Genomic DNA, 20,798 nt, shown 5'->3' on the forward strand with positions numbered 1-20,798 from the left:
GAAACATACAACTTTCTATCCCTTAGAAGGAAATTTAAAAGATTTGGCACCTATAGAAGTAGATCTGACTGTCAATATACATAGGTTCACCCACAGAGAAAATAAAATTCCCGTATGTTGGAACACTTGGCATCTGTGCACTCTCTTTTCCTATTTCATGCCATGTTTCCCTGGCCCTATGTACTGAATGCAGATTCAGTCTGAAGGGAAAGACTCCTCCAGCTGCTAATTGAGATTTCCCAGCACTATAACCTTGAGATCATCCAGCACCGCTGCCTACTTCAAGTTCTCCCCTGGGGGTGGATGTGGGTGCTGGCACTCCTTGCTGTGCACTAAAAGCAGAAAAAAACTGGCAAACTGGGACACTTAAAGGACACTGCATAATTTCACTAAGAGTTAGAAGAGAAGCAGAACTCTGTTGCTATCAAATATGTTAGTAAGCACAATTTTGTTCCCTTTTTTTGGTCAGAAAGAAAGTGGAGACAGAAAAAGAGTTAAGAATGAAGAAATGTTTGGAATAACAGGGTTTACTTTAGACTGTGGAAAATGCTGAGGTATATAATAACAGACTTAAAGAAAGTAACAAAACAATTATCTCGACATAAATAGTCCATAAAATTAAGCATTTAATTTCTTCTGGTGTTATGTAAATACACATTTACTGTATTCTGAAACTAAACTATAAACTCCTTGCAAGTAAAAATTGTGCATTATTCTCTTTAGCAAATAAATATTTATGGTATTGATAAAAACACTGTGCAATAAAAGCTTATGAAATCTTAGAGCTCTAGTAGGTAAAAAAGTTGAAAGATCTATTGCTAACAATTTATTTATTAATAGATCTAACCCTTCCAGAAGCAGCTATTTATATACCCAATATATCACCAAATTTGGGCAAAACTGATGTATTATGGCCATAATATTGAAAGCATATTATATAAAAATAAACCAAAGTATGTCCATTCTATAGAAAATTTTATTGCCATCTTTTAAATGAAAGTATTTAGCATTTATCAAAATTACATACACACACACACACACATACACACACACACACATATTAACAATTAAGTTCAAAGTATATGGTAGACTCCAAGATTCCACAAACTTTTTTTTCTGCAAAGATCCAGACAGTAAATATCTGACCACTCAAATCTGCTACTGCAGTGTAAAAGAAGTCATAGACAATACATTAATGAATGAGTTTGGCTGTTTTCCAATAAAACTTTATTTACAAAACCAGTCAGCCAACATACAGACAAGAGTTTGCCAATTCTTGAAATACATTATATATTAATAGAAGTAGCATTAAATGGGATAGAGAAAGGATTATTTAATATTTTTATAGGTAAGAAATATTCATGAACTTTTCACGATCTTTATTGATTCTTACAAAGAATAACAATAACAACAATAACAAAACCCATAAACTTAAGTACCACACGAATCTTACCTGGTTAGGTATCCTCAGTGGGGGCCTTGGACCTCCAGGGTACCGAGGTGACATAAAAGGCTATTGAAGTAAAACAAATAAATAAATAAAACAAAACACATATAACACAATGTAAAATACAGATCTGAAAATAAACTAAAGAATTTGAGAATTATACAAAACATAAATCAACTTATTTCCCCTATGTGGCTGATTTCAGTAGAATAAACTCTTTTAAGAAAAATTACCATCCTATTTTTAATTTTTCAGAATATCTAGAATATTTTCCAAAGAAAATGGAAAAACATCAAAGATGACTAAAGCTGGGCTCCTGGGTGGCTCGGTCAGTTAGGTGTCCTACTCTAGGTTTCAGCTCAGGTCATGACCTCATGGTTGTGTGGTTGTGTGAGCTGGAGCCCAGCATGAGGCTCTCTCCACTTTCAGTGCAGAGCCTGATTCATATTCTCTATCTCCCTCTCTCTTTGCCTCCCCTCTACTAATTCTTCTCTCTCTCTCTCTCTCTCAAAAATAAACATTAAAAAAAAGATGACAAAAGCAAAAAAAATTTTTTTAATGTGAATTGCTATTAAGATTATGACATTTAATTGACAAAAAAAGATCAAGAGATTTAGGCAACTGAATCTTAGCAAAGACTTCAGGAACAGGCTCATTGGCTATATCATTGTATAAATTGGGTCCTGAACATATAGTTTGGACTGAAATATCCAGTTTTGTTATCAGTTTTCTTTAACAATTTTAAAGTTGCCAAAATTTCTTTACCTTATTTTTTTGTACCTATTTAAAACGGTAAAGAATTTTTTTTTCCATATGTCCTTTGTGGTTAAAAGGAGTTTTGGCTTTCCCTTTTCAACTGTTTGCTATAATTTAAAATGATTATAAAGTTTAAAGTTGCATTTATTTGCATATTTTAAGCCTAGCAGATTATGAGCTAGGCTCATCATTGTTTTCTTTTAAGCAAAAGAAAAAATGGTCCTATATTAAAACTCAAGGCAATTTATCTTGTTACATAAACCAGATTCTGCTAAGATTTTTGACTCCATCTAGTTCAAAAAATGTCTGATAAATATCCTAAAAATAATATTTCAACACTGAGTCAATGAATATTTTTGATTAATGAGATTTGGGCACCAAATTTTTCCAAGTTTATAGGTATCAAATTTTTCAAAGTGTATTCCTAAAATTATTCAAAATTTCATTTTTATAGAAAAATTATATATTTTGTTTAATTACATCACATTATATAATTTACTTAAATTTAAGAGTATTCCTTACATGTAACATAAGTAAATTATCAACTCTAAACAGTTGCGTATCATGAAGTAATATATTAAGAATGAAATAATATAAATTAAGGACCAATTTAACAAAAGCTTGGGCAAGCCAAATCTATAGTACTTTATGTAATTAAATTCCATATTTATAATGTATTTTCTATAAACATTTTAGAAACTGAATCTGCAGTTCTTGGCTACATTTTTAAAGCAGGGTTATTTTAAAAATAAGTGTCTGAAAAATAAAATCCTAACAAATTTATGGTATATAGATTATTTCTATAATATCTCTTGGAAGATTTTAGTTTAGGTAATTTTAACAAGAAATAATAATTGTGGGAAATAATAATTTCCAACAAGAGGAACTTTAGAGTTAAACTAGCAATTCATTTTTTTTTTTTGATTACTGTGTTCTTATATGTTAATCATACCATTATCATATGTTCTTACATGCTAATCTTATATGTTAATCAGGAGAACATTTTAAATGGACAGAAACACTGGATTATTCAGATAATATTGTCACTTCTGGTGACAGATAAAACTTAAGTGGGAGTTCAATTTTAACATTTAAGTAATGTTTAGTTTTCACATATTTGATCAAAGCTGTTTCTCTTTTATCCTTTCTCAACTCTACTCTAAATTGAATTAGTTAGTTAACTATACTGCCAACTAGAAGAGTATCCCAATATTCACACTCCCTCTGCTATATTTCTAATCACTTAATTTCATTTATGGAGCTGCCTTTTAAATTCTGGACTCATCTTAAAAATTAGGTGATTAAATATTGTGTCATTGGTTTTGGAATGTTTGCCTTTCTTTCACAAAGTGCTGTTTTATGACATTTTCATTAATCCAAAGTGTATCAATTTAGTTTTTGAGGCATGGAGAAATAAAAATAAGTTTACTGATGATTCCTGTCTATAAAATTCACTTTGAAATAGAATATGAGGTAGAAATTATATTAAAAATATTACTAAATATCAAATGTGGAGATAAAATTGAGGTGTACCTTACTTGAAATAGAGCACTTGAGATTTGCATATTCCTCTGAACGAAAAATGATGTGATAGTGTTCATTTAGTGGACTATCTGAAAAGAGGAATTTCTCTAATTGATGGTACTATGAATAAATGTATTTTAATTGGATTGTCATACTCTTCTATCTGAATGTGAAGCCCTATCAAGAGACTGCTGAGGAGAAGGAATGCATGTGGTACTTGGGAACCTACAGATCTATACAGAATGAGATTTGGGAGAGAAAAAGATTCTCTCTTTAGTTAATTTATTTCTTCTTGCATGCCCTTCGCCTCAAGTTCAAATTTATGGGTGTTTTGGGGGGAAAAAAAAAAAGAAAACCACTTATAAATTCCAATCTATAACAATCAACTTAAAGTAAAAATGACAAAAAGCCAGTAAATTGGGATAAAAAATCTACTAATTTTACTTAAAATATAAAGACTGCTTTGGGTAGAGCACACTTGATAATCAAATTAATGCTGTTATAACATAAGCTCTTAATATTCACACGGATCCTTAAGTTATCTAGTTAAACACACAGGTGCTCACTTGTCTCCTTGTTATGAAAGACACACAGCAACTGTACCCCAAAGAGTTTGCATATTAGCAACAGTAAATATTCTACCAATATTCGCACTTCACTATTCAGAAGCCAGTTTCCTTGCAAATATAATTCAAGATATGAAAATAAGTTTAAATTATTGATCTAAAAGATTACCTACTGATAATATAATGTATATCAACTGACACACATGTCAGTACTCTCTGCATTAATAGCCTTAGAAGAACACGTTCTTCTAAAGAATTTTGGCTATGAAATACTCTCTATATTTGGGGGAAAAAGTTCTTTTTTAATAGTTTGGGCATTAAAATATTTGCCCAAAGGTATCATGATGGTGAATCAATATTTTAAATGGAAAAGGTCTTCACCTTCAAAAAGCTATTTATAATGTGTATGAAAAAACCATTTGGGAGTCAGGGGATTGAGTTCTAGTTTTGCAGTAACACTAATTAGCAGAGGGGCCTGAGCTAAAAAAAAACAAAACAAACAAACAAACAAAAAAAACAAAACCTTTCAGGGCTTCTCTAAAGTCCCCTAGAAAATTAAGAAGGAAAACAAAACTGTGTTATTCTGTGTTTATTATTTCCAGCATTACCCTTAAGTATATACAGATTTCTATATTGCAAATAGCTAGAAATATTTGAAATGTGTAGGGGTGTGGATGGACATATGCTCATAACTCACAAACCATCTTCATCAAGGAGTTGGATAAACTTACTCCTGTGCTTTCCTGAGAAAAGGAAAATGTAAAGAAAAAAAAAAAACCTCCAACAAACAATGATGCATTTTGTTCAGATCAAAGGCCCATTGGAAGAATAAGAAAAATTGAGCTTGGTAATTGAGCTTACCAATTAAAAAGTATACTAGTGATTCTTTCATTCAACAAATATATATTGAATACCTACAAAGGCAGTAATGGACTAAGTCATTAGATATATCAGTGAACAAAGCAGATAAAGACCACTGCCCTCTGATTAAGATTTTTTAAGGTTCCAGTCTTGTAATTAATAGGAAAAACAATTTTCCGGAAAAACTGTTTTCTCTATTAGTCCACTAATTTAAAGAAATAGAATGTTCTCTTCACCACCTGGCAAGTATTACTGAAAACCCACAAAAAATAATATTTCAATCTGGTGCCTTCACTCAGAAGTCATATAACATCATCCTTACTTGATAGAACATGTAGTGCTATGAGTAAATGAAAGTCAAGGCTATGCTTTCAAAAGTTTTCCAAACTGGGCAAAACTCACAGTCAGTTCTTTATAACACAAGATAAAAAGAGTACCGCTGTTAGTAATCTGACAGATGGAAACTACATTTACAGGCATAGTTTCTCTTTTCTACATGTTTCAGCTATCTACCCAGAAAGAATGCAATAACCCAAAGTAAAAGGAATAAAAACACAAAACCAGAAAATCAATAAAATTTGGTGACTAAGTGAATAGGAAAAAAAAAATTCCAAAAGAAATACAAACCAAGTATCCAGCTCATTTCCTCTAAGTAGTCTTTTAGAGAAAAGATCATACCATTTAGAATGATAATTTATTTCAGAATGAATGTCATTCAGTCTTAAAGGATTACTATTTTCTATTATATCAAGAATTATTCATGCAATTTTAAACTTCTGCTTCCCTAAAAGAGAGATTTTCCTTTATTCTTTGCCCTTTCTGTTAGTGGAAGGTGTTCTGCTTCTTCTTATTTGATCTTTCATAAACCCTTGTGCTTTATCTCAATTCCCTAAGAATTAGATGAAACCAGCTCTTTCTCTTTCCTTACAGCAGCTGGAAGTTAGATTGCTCAGTCTGATTCTTTGCTTCTCCGAAGGTGCCAAATGTCGCCTAAAGAAATGTTTTATTTACCTGACCTGAAATGACAGGTGCTAAGTATCATTGAAGCCCCAAGTTCTTTTAATATATATGGGCATGGGGTGTCTGGGTGGTTCAGTTGGTTAAGTGTCCAACTCTTGATTTGGGGTCAGGTCATGATCTCACAGTTTGTGAAATTGAACATAGCACTGGGTTCTGTGCTGACACCATGGAGCCTGCCTAGGATTCTCTCTTCCTTATCCCTCTGCCTCTCCTTGCTTGTGCACGTGTGCTGTGTCTCTTTCCCTCTCTCTCTCTCAAAACAAATATTTACAAATATTTATTTTTTTGAGTACAGTTTAAATTTGAGTATAGCAGACATACAACGTTACATTAGTTTCAGGTGTACATTGTGATTCAACAAGTTTATACATTATACTGTGCTCACAAGTGCAGCTACCATCTGTCACCATAATATTTTCTAATATTTTAATAGTTTTTAGAAAACATAAATATGATTTATCAACACCAAATATTCTCTATTTCTTGAATTACCCTTTATTCTTTGTCAAGTAAATTTCTACTAATCCCCCAAGGGTCAGTTTAAATGTCCAGAATCTCTATGGGCTCCTTTTCTTCGACTTCTTTAGCACTCTGTTCATACCGTCATCATAGAGGATTCAGTACACTGCAGTATAATGTGTGCCCTGGTCTGAAGGAAACCCACTTCACAGGAAAAAGGACAAATCCATAGCAGAGCAAGTCATTATCTTAATGCTAAGGTAATTAATCATAAAATAAAACTGGTATTTCCAAGAATCCTTAAAATCGATGTAGCAATATATAAATCATCTTATATCATTTTAAATATTTCATTATGGCTATAGAAACTCTTTAAATATTAGTCTTTGAGAATATACTGATAATAAAGAAAAGTTAAAATCATTAAAAGTAAGTTTCTTTAAAATCCCACTTAAGCATTTTCTATATATTATTTTAATACTATATTTTATTTTTAAATCTCAATTTACAAAAACCCAGCGATGAAGGGAAGAATAATATTGATTTTTTTAGAATGGACAAATGTAACATTTAGAACAGTTTCTACTTCTTAAAGAAGTCTAAGGTATGTTCTAAAACATATAATTTTATGGGACTTAGCTAATGTAAAGTTACTGAATTTTTTTTTAGGACAAAATTATTCATGAAAGATTTGCTTCTGATTTTGAGAAAAAAAAAGTATCGGGGGGAGGGGCAAGATGGCAGAGAAGTAGGGAGCTCCGCACTTGCACTCGCACCTGTACATCACACGGAAAAGACCTGAAGCCATTGGAAACCTTATGAAACCTGAGAGATTGGGAGAAAAAGGACGCAGAATCCACTGGGAAAGCCTTCTAACGGCTACCTCAAGAAACAAGCCAGAGTACACAAGGTGGAGAGTCACAAATAACACTATGAATAGGAAAATAAAATAACCAAGGTCCCAACAAGAGAGACCAAGAGATACCATTCAAAAAACACTCTCTGAAAGGATAGACCCTGGAAAGTCAAAGAGTCTTCTTGGATACAGAAGCACTCATAGATACAGAGAGCATAACAGGTCTTTAAAACCAACAAGAGCCAGAAAGCTAACTAAAATGATGAAACGAAAGAGCTCTCCTCCAAAGAAACTCCAAGAAGAAATGACAGCTAATGAACTGCTCAAAACAGATATAAGCAGCATAACTGAACAAAATTTTAGAATAATAATGGAAAAATTAATAGCTGGGCTTGAAAAAAAAACATAGTGGACATCAAAGAAACTATGGCTACAGACAGAATGGAAAATAAAAATAGGCATGAAGAATTTAAAAATGTGATAAATGAGATACATAAATAAATTAGAGACCTCCAATGCACGGATTGAAGAGGCAGAAAGGAGAATAAGTGATTTATAAGATACCATTATAGAAAAACCAGAAGCTGACAAAAAAAGAGACAAACTGATCCAGGAACAGGAAAAAAGATTTCGAGAGCTCAGCGATACGGTCAAACACAACAATATCCGTATCATAGGAATACCAGAAGAGGAAGAGAGAGGGAAAGGTGCTGAAGGAGTCCTGGAACAAATTATAGCAGAGAACTTCCCCGACCTGGGGAAGGAAGTAAATGTGGAAATACAAGAGGCTCAGAGGACTCCCCTCAGATGTAGCTTGAATCGATCTTCTGCACAGCATATCATAGTAAAAATGGCAAAATACAAGGACAAAGAGAGAATTTTGAAAGCAGCTAGGGAAAAAAGGGCCCTCACATACAAAGGGAAACCTATCAGAGTGGTGACAGACCTATCTACTGAAACTTGGCAGGCCAGAAAGGAATGGCAGGAGATCTTCAATGTGATGAACAGTAAAAATATGCAGCCAAGAATCCTCTATCCAGCAAGCCTGTCATTCAAAATAGAAGGAGAGATAAAAACCTTTCCAAATAAACAGAAATTGAAAGAATTTGTCACCACTAAGCCAGCCCTACAAGAAATCCTGAGGGGGACGCTCTGAAGGAAAGGTTGCAAGGAACAAAGATACCAGAGACACCACCACAAACATGAACCCTACAAAAGATACAAAGACTCTAAACCCACATATTTCAATAATAACACTGAATGTAAATGGGCTGAATGCTCCAATCAAAAGACATAGGGTAGCAGAATGGATAAAAAAACAAAATCCATCTATACGCTGTCTACAAGAAACTCATTTTAGACTGGAAGATACCTCAGATTAAAAGTAAGGGGATGGAGAAATATATATCATGCTACAGGAAATCAAAAGAAAGCCAGAGTAGCGATACTTATATCAGACAAACTGGACTTTAAATTAAAGACAATCACAAGAGATGAAGAAGGGCACTACATAATAATTACAGGGTCCATCCATCAGGAAGAACTAACTATCATAAATGTCTACGCACCGAATATGGGAGCACCTAAACACCTAAAACAATTAATCACAAACAGAAACAAGCTTATAGATAAGGATGTGCTAACAGCAGGGGATTTTAATACTCCGCTTACAGCAATGGATAGGTCAACCAGACAGAAAATCACTAAAGAAATAATGGACTTGAAAGACACATTGGACCAGATGGATCTGACGGATATGTTTAGAACTTTACATCCTGAGGCCAGGGAATTTACTTTCTTCTCAAGTGCGCATGGCACATTCTCCAAGATAGATCACATACTCAGACATAAAGCAGCCCTCAATAAATATAAAAGAATTGAGATCATACCATGCACGCTGTCAGATCATAATGCTTTGAAACTTGAAATCAATTACAGGAAGAAGTCTGGAAAACCTCCAAAAACATGGAGGTTAAAGAACACCCTACTAAAGAATGAATGGGCCAATCAGGCAATTAGAGATGAAATGAAAAAAAAGTATCTTTTTAAAAGGAAAGAAAACAATTACCAAGTTTAAGAAAATATGAGCTTACAAAGCATTTAAAAAATGAACAGTCAACGACTTCTTCAAAAAATTACTCAATGGAAGCTTTATAAACTTTGTATTGTACAATTATAATAAAATCTGACTTATAAAATTTTATTTGAATGTAATTTTTGACACATTTTATAGCAGAAAGCTGTACTTTTTAGAGTTTCCTAGGTCATCCTCCTTACTATGTAAAAGAAAACCAAAGACCAATTTCTTAACTGCCATTTTAGTTTTCTTTCAGATAACATATTGTTCCAATAATACCTTTATAAAATGAAGGCGGGTACACGTGCTTCATTCTTATGACCAACTGACCATAAATAAATTGCCTGACTTATCATTTCCTCCTTGGCTCCCCAGCAACTGTGCTCCCATTTACTTAATGCAGAATTCTTTACCCTTGCTACCACTCAACCAGGAAAGGCTGAAAAGGCAGTGGTATTTCTGGTAAGCAAGTTAATTTGCATATAAAGCACTAATTAGCATGTGCTCTTCATTCACTGAACTAAAAGAAATGTGACAACTGAAATAAAATAAATTTAGTAAACTCTAGCTCTCTTTTTTAAAATACTTTCAGTAGAGTTTTGATAATATACGTTGTCTTTACTGCACTTAATAATGTTTTTAAGTCACATGCCAAAAGGGAACAGAAAATGAGTGGGGAATGGTGATAAATGAATGTGGTATGATTAGAAGAGCATCACTATTACAATCAAACTGTTCATTATAATGTGATAACTTACAATGAGGTTCATGAGGATGGAAAGAAGCAGTTACTATATTCTAAGAGAGAAGGTACAGAGTTGCAATCAATATTTGGTTGGTTCCAAAGCTAGCCCATTGACTGAATGAAAAACACTGATGGAACACTAAAAACCAACACAAGATGTAATAAAATTTTGTTCCCTTCTATAAAATCTCACCTGACCAATGTGTCTTGTTAAAAATAGATAATATTGGGGCACCCGGGGGATCAGTCAGTTAAGCACCCAACTTTGGCTTGGGTCATGAACTCACTGCTCGTGAGTTTGAGCCCCAAGTTGGGCTGTGTGCTGACAGCTCAGAGTCTGGGCTGGAGGCTACTTCAGATTGTGTCTTCCTCTCTCTCTGCCCTTCCCCTGCTCTCTATCAAAAATAAATAAACATTTACAAAACTAGATAATATCTATTGATAATATAAACAGTAAGTGATAGTATTAGCACAGTATATCTGGTTTGTTTAGTGAAAAATGTTTATAAATTATGTATAGAGGGGAGAATTCTGCTTGCTTAAATAGGATAATTTATATTTTCCAGAGGACCTAAGAAAAACAGGTAAGGAACAAAATGTTGACCCCAAGAAGATACTAAATTATAATTACACTATCCCTATCAAGAACATTTAAGAGAATTTATAATTTAGATGACTGATAAGGTCTTTTATCCCCTCCTATCACTTTCAGGTTTCTTTTACTGTTTCTGGGGTGTCAGGGTTAAAAATAATGTTTCTTAGTTTTATAGACTAGAAGTATTTAGTAGCTAGTTTTTGGTATTATGGGATATCAGGTTAATTTACATACGATTTGGCAAAAAAAAAAAAAAAAAAGGTGTGGTGACTTAATTGAACTTTTCCTGAAGCTCAGGCCAGCCTTGAGAACTGCTAACAACTCCTTATTGCAGTTCACCTTTCAGCTGTCTCATATAATGCCACGTTTATACAGGCGACCCTACCTCCTCTTTCTAGACTGATATATATTCAAAGAGCGATAATCCTCATGTCTCAGAAACAACATGGTTAAAAGTACAGATTTCCTTTCCATTAAAGAAAGGCTTAGCATTTGAGTAAGAACATTTAACATTCTTCCTTCTTAATAACATATTGTCTTTAGCACATAACCATTAGTCCGAAAATCTGTAAGAAAATGGTTATTTGCCAAGGAGTAATTTGCTTCTACCACTATTTGGGCAAAAACATAAGATGCAAAGTGACATATAGACAGAAAATATATTATATTAATTACACAAAAATCAAATATGTAGCTCACTTTGTCCTGTAAAGATATGGCTTTAGACAGATTTAATCTTTTTTTTTAATATTTTTAATGCACTGTTTTAAGCAGACAAATGGAATAAGACACGATTTTATGACATGAAAATTATTTTAGAATCATTCAAGGGAAAATCTTACCCTAAATAAAATTTTTAGAAATGATAAATTAGGTTGTTATTATTTTTTATACTTCTGGAAAAGTAGTAAAAAATATGTTCACTATAATATTTTATCCAAAAAACAGTCTTTTAAACACTAAATACTACTTTTTACTCATTCTATTTCCATTTTTTAATTAATTCAGCTCTCTTTACTGTACACAACTTTCCTATGTAGATTTCTCTACTTTCCTATTCCATATTTTACTTACAGGTAAATTTTATCTTTTTTAAGTTTACTTATTTATTTTTGAGAGACAGAGAAAGCGAGAGAACATAGAAGAGGCAGAGAGAAAGAATTCCAAGCAGGCTACAACATCAGTGCCAGAGCCCAACGTGGGGCTGACACTCATGAGCCATGAGATTATGACCTGAGCCGAAATTAAGGGTCCAACGCTTAACTGACTCATAAGTAAATTTTTATCTTACTTTTAACTTTCCTAAAGTTATTTATGTGTTATTGGTAATAAATAATACTGAGAATAATATTTTGAAAAACCATCAGGCTTGTGACTTCTGCATTTCACTGCAGCCATCTTTCATAGAGTAAAATGTTTACATATTTTAATTCTTATAATTCCATGAGATGCTTCATGAGTTTTCTGTAGAAAAGTAATGAAGCATAAATTATACATCAAATGAATTTCGTCAAAGTTACTTTACAATTCATATATCTTAATTTGTTTAGTTTCTTTTCTGTTTTCCATAAAAATCTCTATCAGACATTACTGACACCCCAGTGGATAAGACACTCTTGATTAACACATTTTAATTCCAACTAGTACTAAACTAATTTAGCTCACAAAATGACATACTTGTGCTAGCACATTCTGCTGATAAGCATAAATATGTAGCTTATCTCTCATGCATCTTAGATATTCTATCATCATCAACACTTAATTAAAATAACTCATATAAAATAACTGTAAAGTATTACCAGATCCAGTTTTCTAGATGTTATTTTGGCAAGGCTAATCCAATTCAGCACAGAATTATAAGCAGGTTGATTCTTTTGATATGGATTCAGTCTAAGCATCAAAATTGCTCAGTTACATTATGGGCCTTTTCAAGAAGATGAGCCTATTTCTCAAGACTTCATTATCTATATTAGAGGCCTGTGGCAATGGACTTCTGGATTCTGAATGGGAACCATGCCGTCTGCTGGTCTATAAAAGTTTGATAACATTTTACAAAAAATTTAGCTCTGTGCTGCCTCCCCCTACAGACTAACGTCCCAGGCAGATCAACCCATATTAGCGTATTTTAAAAATGACACTATGGGTATGAAAATACATATTTATACGTATATAAATTTATGATTTATAATTTAGGATAAAGTATCACACTGCCTCCATCAAAAAAGAAGCTAAAGCAATATTTTTCAAAACAACTCATAATTTTTCTTTGAAGGATGCAAAAGGATTCCCTCCTTCTTTTCCCCTATTTTATATTTATCCTTACATGTAAATTTGCCTCACATGAGAGTATAGAAGAGAGGTACTTTAATTTCCCTTAATGTACCACTGTGAAAGGAAGGAAGGAAGGAAGGAAGGAAGGAAGGAAGGAAGGAAGGAAGGAAGGAAGGAAGAAGGAAGGAAGGAAGGGGGGGAAAGGAAAGAAAGTAGCTAGTTTGTTCTTATCCTTCTGATAATACGGTAGGGAAATTTCTACTGATTAAGCAGTAGTCTTTTCAAATTCTCAAGTAGCAAGAACAGTGTTTGTTAAAAAAACTGACCTTAGTCTTCTAATACAAGTGGCAAATGATATATGTATATACATATTTTTTTCTTTAAAAATGAAATCATACTTTCATATTCACTTGGTTACTCACCTATAAACATAAAATCTCTATTTAAAGTTATTCGATTCATGTCTAAACAATATAAAATAGTCTTTCTACAGACAGGTTTTTATAGAAATTGTTAGTGCATCAGAAAGTCTGTTTTGAAACTACAGCTTACTAATTTGACTAATGCTAAAATGTATAGAAATAAGCAATATGAGAAAATTCAAACTGCATTAAGTGAAGTTTTTTCTCCATCTCCAATTTAAAATATACATTTTGATGTACAAGCCTTAAACGTATATATGTCCACAAAATTGATAAGACAAATTCAACTGGAAAATATATTTAGTGATGTCAAAGTATCTGCAATCTCTTATAGAATATAAAAATGACAGAAAACAGGTAGTATTCACATTTGTAAGCACTTCAAGCAATTAATTCTATTTTACTTTTTCTGAAAAGCATCCCACTGCTCCGATTACTCTATTCTCTGGCATTCTATCTTCATCTCAAGATTATACTGGCTTGCTGGGGGTAATGGATGATACCTCACAATAGCCTATATGCTCTTCTCACAGGCACCAGCAGAGCTGTTTTCTTTGTTCCTCGGCAGGGATGAACAGTTGATAATAGCCAACACTTCACTCCCAGCAGCATTTCTTTGGCCTCCCGACTTCTTGCTCTAGCTACTGCATCATCTCTTGCTTTCCCTTAGAGTAAAACTCAGTGTTGGGCACACTTGCTGTCTCCCCTTGGTCTCTTCCCACTTTATCCCAAGTCTACTTTTATCAAGCTTTCATGCTCATCACTCCACTGAAACTGGCCTTATCAAGGCCACAAATTACCTCCTTGTTAAAATCCAATGGTCAATTGTCAGTCCTCAACTAATTTGAACTATCAGTAGCATCTGACACAGCTAATTATTCCTCTCCTTGAAACATTTTCTCCATATAGCTTCCATGATACCACATTACCTGGTTTTCTTATCTCCTGGACTGCTCCATCTCTGATCCTCCCTTCTCATCTCCCCAGCTTCTTGACATTAGAGTGCACTAGGTCCACTGTACACCTTCTTGTCTCCATCTATACTCAGTATCTTGGTGTTCTCTTCTAGGCTCATAGCTTTAAATACTATCCACATGCTGATAACTTCCAAATGACTCTAGCCCAAGCCTGAACCATAAAACTGCAGACTGATATTCTGTTCCCTACTCAGCATCTCCTGAATCTCTAATAGCCATCTTAATCTTAACAAGTTCAAAATTAAGTTCCTGGTATTCCCACTCATATCTCCTCTTGAAGTTTGACTTCCATCAGTAAATGTCAAATCCATTCTTCCAGGTGAGTAGGTCCAAAGCCTTGCCGTCACTCTTGATTGGTCTTTTCTCTCACAACACATATGCAAACAATCACCAATATCTGTTAGCTCAAGCTTCAAAATATATCTGGAATCCAACCACTTCTCACCACTCTTACTACCTTAGTCCAGAACATAAAAATCTTTTGTCAAAATTTTACAACATCCAGACTAGTCTCCCTGTTTCCCCCCTTTCCTCCTATAGATTATTTTCAACAGAGCAGCCAGAATAAGACTGTTAAAAACCCTCCACTCAAAGCAAAGCCCAAAATTCCTACAATGACTTACAAAGTTCTACTTGATACAGCTTTCTATTATCTAGGACTTCATATTGAACTATTCCCCACAGCTGATGCTCCAGTTTAGCTACCTAGACCTTCTGTCATGTCTGGAAAAAGCCACTCATGCTTTGAACTCAGGGGCTTTACACTTGATTGTCCGTCAGCCTAAAACACCTCCCCCAGATATCATATGCTCGTTCCCTCCTTTTCTTCAGGTCGTTACAAAAATGGCCATCTTCTTGATGAGTCCTTCTCTGGCCACCTTATCCAAAACTTTGACAGTAATGCCTGTTTTCCTTTCAGGTTTCATTTTCCTCCCTCATTCTTATCACAATCTAATATATCATATGTTTTAAAACAATTATTTTGTTACTATCTCTTTTAATGGACTTTAAGTTCTATGTGGATGGGAATTTCTATTTATCTTTTTTTTTTTTTTTTAATAATCCATAAGGAGTGCAGCTGGCCCTATAGCACTCAGCCTCGGAGGCCCCAGCCCCGTCTCTAGGAGTCCTCCTCTCATTGAGCTGTACACCCTGCAGTCTCAGTCCCTCATCCTTCACCTCTGCCACCAACTTCCTTGAGTTGTAGTAAATGTTTACTGCTATATGACATCAGCTACCTTTGCCAGTGGTTCTCAAAATTTAGTTTGTAAGACTCATCTGTTCAAAACAAAACAAACAACCACAACAAAACCACAAAAGATTTCCAGCTCCACTCCCCCCATCCCCAAGGATTATGATACACTGGGTGTTGGGGGGACTTCCAGGACCTTACTGTGAATACTACAGAAAACACACTTGGAAGAACATTGTTCTTCATCTTTACCCTTTAGGTTTCTCATAAGCTTCCTAGTGGTGACCATATTCAGATGAAATAGGAGTGGGCAATTATGGCTTAACTACTAAGTGCGGCCCACCACTTTTTTTTGTAGATAAAGGTTATCTGAACAGTTGTGCTACACAGTGTCCATGGCTGCTTTTATGTTACAAAGATACTATAACAACAGAGCTAAGTAGTTGTGACTTCGAAGCCTCCAAAGGCTAAAATATTTACCATCTGGCTTCTTACAGAAAAAGTCTGTCAACTCCTCATGTAGTTCAGAACACCACCTAGTGAGAAACTATCTTCTAAAAAAGCTGAAGGCATGCTAATGTATACTTAAGACAAATCTATCTACCCATAGAGGGCATTCATAATATATTTAATACACCATTCTTGTCTTTAATTCCCCAAAGAATGGTGATTATTTTGTTTCTGTAACCAACATTAAAAAAAAACCCTAAAACTGTTATAACCTACTTTTGTATATACTTGATATACATTTCCCTGCCTCCCCCACCCCAAAGTAGCTATAATAAACTCTGAAGCACTCCAGAAAGGATTTTCAATAATGAGATCTTTTCAAAAGTAAAACTGTAATCTCAAATTAGCTAAAAAATAGATAAGCTCTTATCATAGATGTAATTTTGTAATATGATATTTTATTGCTTCATACAAAATATCCTGACACATGTAGACTGCAGAAGGAGTAAAGTAAAAGGAAAACCAACATTAGTCTAGCATGGGCAAGTTAACTTTTTCTTAAACATTCATTTTGAGAAATAAACTAAAACAGTAGAGTTTCTAACAGGAAACAATTTCATTCATTTCTAATTAGAAACCCATGGAAAGACTCTGAAGCCCTGATACTCTCTTCTTTGATCCCTGTCCATCTAGTTACTGCTGTAGGATCCTTAGTTGTCTGAAACTGTGAATTTAAAAAAAAGCTTACTTGGTTACTCAAGCTGAGCATTTTTAATTTGTTCTAATAGTTGAGGCAGAACAACTATTACCACAACTGCAGGAAAGCATTGTCAAAGCCAGCAGCTATGAGGTACCGTTCTTTTTTTAGGCTGCTTTTATCTTTGTACTAGAGAAAGACTTGTTCTATTTTTGATGTTTAGAATCTCTGTTCTTTAAAGATTCAAAATTACATTTTAAAAAGAAAATGAAACTTAATTTTTACGTCTTGACTTTCGATAAATAAGCACCCTTCTCACTTCCACTCTCTAAATCCCAATGTATTTAATTACGAAAAATAATATTTTTAATATTTGGATTTTTAAACTATATATACTGAAAATGTTAAGTGTTGCAGTTCAGTAAGTCAAGTCTACCTGAGATTTTCAGTTCCCTACTTATGCAAACTAAGAAGAGATATACTTATTTTTTGGCTCATTATCTAAGATTAGAGATGTTATCTATAACTTGCAGGGAGAGGGAAGGGGAGTTTCTCCTGGTTTTGATTATTACCTAAAACTAACTCTGAAATGGCCACAGTCAGGAAGGCTAAGAGGAAAGGAAAATTACTGGGAGTAAAGACAATATGAAAGTTAATGATAAAAAGAAATTGAGAAAACATGTAGAGTATTTAACTATATGCGTATATAACAGTTTGGTAAAAAAAAAAAAAAAAAAAAGGTGCTACTGGTAATAGAAGAGTTATATAGAAGTTTGGATGGGAGTAGCACAGCAGATAAGTGTACTTATTTAAAATTTTTTAAATGTTTATTTATTTTTGAGAGAGAGAGAGACAGAGGGTGAGGGAAGGGGCAGAGAGAAAAGGAGACAAAGAATTCAAAGCAGGCTCCAGACTGAGCTGTCAGCACAGAGCCGGACAAGGGGCTCAAACTCACAAACTGTGAGATCATGATCTGAGCCAAAGTCAGATGTTTAACCAACTGAGCCACCCTGGTATCTTTGAAGGTATTTTCAAAATGTAGGACTTATTTCCAGAAATAAATTAAATAACCACCTCAAGAAACATTTAATGAGGGCTTGTAAATGTGTGTTTCTTTTCATTTTGTTTTGTTTCTATTTTTTTTGTTCTTTTTTTTCTTTTCAGTTTCAAGATTAGATTGTTAAATTAAATATTCTTTTTCTCTTTTTTGATTCATTTTGGAAATTTTTCTTTTAAAATATCAAGAATATTGTATTACCCTGAGCTTTGTTTTTGTCTTCATTGCTTTATGAATGTCATTTATATTGAGCTCTTTCTGGTCAATAACAACATCATGGAGAAAAAAGGATATTTCTTTCTATTTTTTGTTCTTCCTATTGCGTTATTGCTATGTCAAAGCATTAGGTCAGCTTGTTACAGTGCAGTCTTGCTAAAAATAGAACCTTTGGAAAATATACCCAGAACCAGTAGAGACATATGCAAACCACCACTAGATGGCAAAGCAGCTTTCCCATTGCTAACATTATGCCTGCAAACAAAATATGACTTACCAACCTGCTGCAACATGTTTTCTACCGTATCAGAGTTACAATCAATTCAGATTTTAAAATATGGATGACCATCTCAGTCTGCAAATAAATTTCTTGCTATGCTTTATCTTCAACAAATATTTATAATCTTATTGATGTCAGAGTCTTAAATTTATAATCCAACATCAGTATATTATTTGTTTTCAACAGTTTCAGTTAAGAAAACTAAAGATCTAGTGAGTACAGTACTGCAAATTTATCAAGATAAAAATCAAAACAAAACATCATACATGGTAAAAATGAACCAAAGGCTCTAGAGACTTCAGAATCTACAAGCATATCCCACATCAATTGCATACTCAAAGATATCTACATTAGCACTTATTAGAAGATTATGTTTTTATACAAACGATAAAGGTAAGTTTAGTTATACTGACAAAAAAACAAGATATAGTTTCCTACTTAAAAGTCTTCTTGTGGTAAAGACCAAAAAGGAGGGAAAAATAAAGAATTTTCACCCCCCACCTCAAATTTTCTTGGTTGAAATTTAAAATGCCCCTATCTTCAAAATGGGACAAAAGTTATAATAGATTCACAAGAGAAGCTTTCTTGTTGCTCAAATCTATAAAATTACAGAACTTCATAAGGTGACAAAGAGTCTAATTATTTTAAACACAAAAGAACAAGAACTTTGTTTTGTTTTACGCATTTTACTAAACCATTTTGATTGTTATATTTAAGCGAGAAGAAAATTTAATTGGTTCAAGGAACAGTACTTATTTTATTCAATAAATTGCAGGAATCAAACTTTGCCTGTCTTTTCATAAGAATGCTACGAAAATGAATGAATAGCAGATTGATGCTGTCAATACACAATTAATATTTCTTAGCATACAATGAAAACTTTGAGTAAGATTCTAGTACAAGGATAGGAGACTCAAAGTATAGACTCATTCTGAATGTTGACTATGCGTACCTACCATCACAATAACAGGTTTTCTTCCATGAAAACTGCCAAATTCTAGTTAGATCAATGGTCGCTTCTATGGTCTTCCCTCTGACCCAACAGCAAGACTTCCCAATTTAAGAAAGCTGTTCTACCGGCGCCTGGGTGGCTCAGTTGGTTAAGCATCAATGACTTTGGCTCAGGTCGTGATCTCATAGTTGGTGGGTTTGAGCTCCACGTTGGCCTCTGTGCTGACAGCGCAGAGCCTGGAGCCTGATTTGGGTTCTGTGTCTTCCTCTCTCTCTGCCCCTCTCCTGCTTGTGCTCTTTCTCTCTCTCTCTCAAAAATAAATAAACATTAAAAATTTTTTTAATAATAATAATAAAAGAAAGCTGCTCTAAAGTCACTCACCAGTTCCATCGCAAGTCACTTTGAAAATTTATAGGGCTGTGTATACCAATTAATCCTCAGAAAGAAACCTCTAATAAACATGTATCTTACTTTAAATGGCTGTATTTTACTAAATTGATACCTCCTTATGCATGATATATTATTCCAGTTATATTTTTCTTAATTGGCCTCCTACACAATAAAAGAAGCTCTCCCATTTAAATAAAAGTATCAGAATTGAAGTATAAACAATCTTAATATCTGTCACAAATGAACACTAATCTAAATTTTACAATATCATAAAACGAATAGAAGTCAAATCTATTGAATCAGGTGCTTTATGTGCTAATGACAACCTCTTCTTTCCTTAGTTTCATTTTTAAAATTACATTCTAATAGGCTGAATCCTTTCTTAACCGAGTCTCTTTCCAGCTGACTCCAAATAAGCTTTGCATTTCCTCAGTAAGAATGAGGATTCAAAACTATTCTCATAATCTGGATAATTCTTGGAGTTGAATGTCTCTTTGGAATTGAATTAGAAACTGGTATTTCAGCTTGAATTGTGGTTCTCTGCTGCTATTTCTATTCACATGAGGCAGTACTCTTCATTAACAGCAGGCATTATGGCCAGAATCACACTGAAGTATTGACAAATCACTGTAGGAAACCAAGGCTGATATTTAGGAAACACTTGGGTAGACTAACCCCATCATTATATGAACCAAAAGATAATAACATCCTATTTCTTTTTTAAAAATTTGACAGTTTGAGTTTCAGGATTTCAAAGAGGTATTCCTAGGGAGACTGGACATTAAGCCTGTTGAATGGGGAAAAAGAGTATTTGGGATTAGCTAGAATCATCTCCCTGGATGAAGAGAAATGACATGTACGAAACTCAAACATATCTAGCTTTTTCTACCTTCTACCTTTCCTAACTCAGATAAAGATATTGAAACTTGCCAGAGATCTAAAGTAGGAACCTCAGAATGATCCTTGAATCTGCCAACTCTTTTTTTTC

The 20,798-nt window shown here is 33.7% G+C and overlaps 1 protein-coding gene across 1 annotated transcript in view; it reads right to left on the bottom strand.

Annotated features, from left to right (window-relative positions):
• The window catches only part of SSBP2 (single stranded DNA binding protein 2), a gene marked incomplete at its 5' end in the record, with an annotated part of 86,757 nt that overhangs the window by 62,814 nt on the left and 3,145 nt on the right, over positions 1-20,798 (bottom strand). The window contains one exon of the mRNA XM_039220108.1: positions 1,454-1,513. Coding sequence (XP_039076039.1) covers positions 1,454-1,513 — 60 coding nt within the window. The remainder of the gene's footprint in view (positions 1-1,453; positions 1,514-20,798) is intronic.

Source organism: Hyaena hyaena, unplaced genomic scaffold, assembly GCF_003009895.1.
Source record: "Hyaena hyaena isolate Hyena2069 unplaced genomic scaffold, ASM300989v1 scaffold_862, whole genome shotgun sequence".
In the NCBI taxonomy this organism is placed as follows: Eukaryota; Metazoa; Chordata; class Mammalia; order Carnivora; family Hyaenidae; genus Hyaena; species Hyaena hyaena.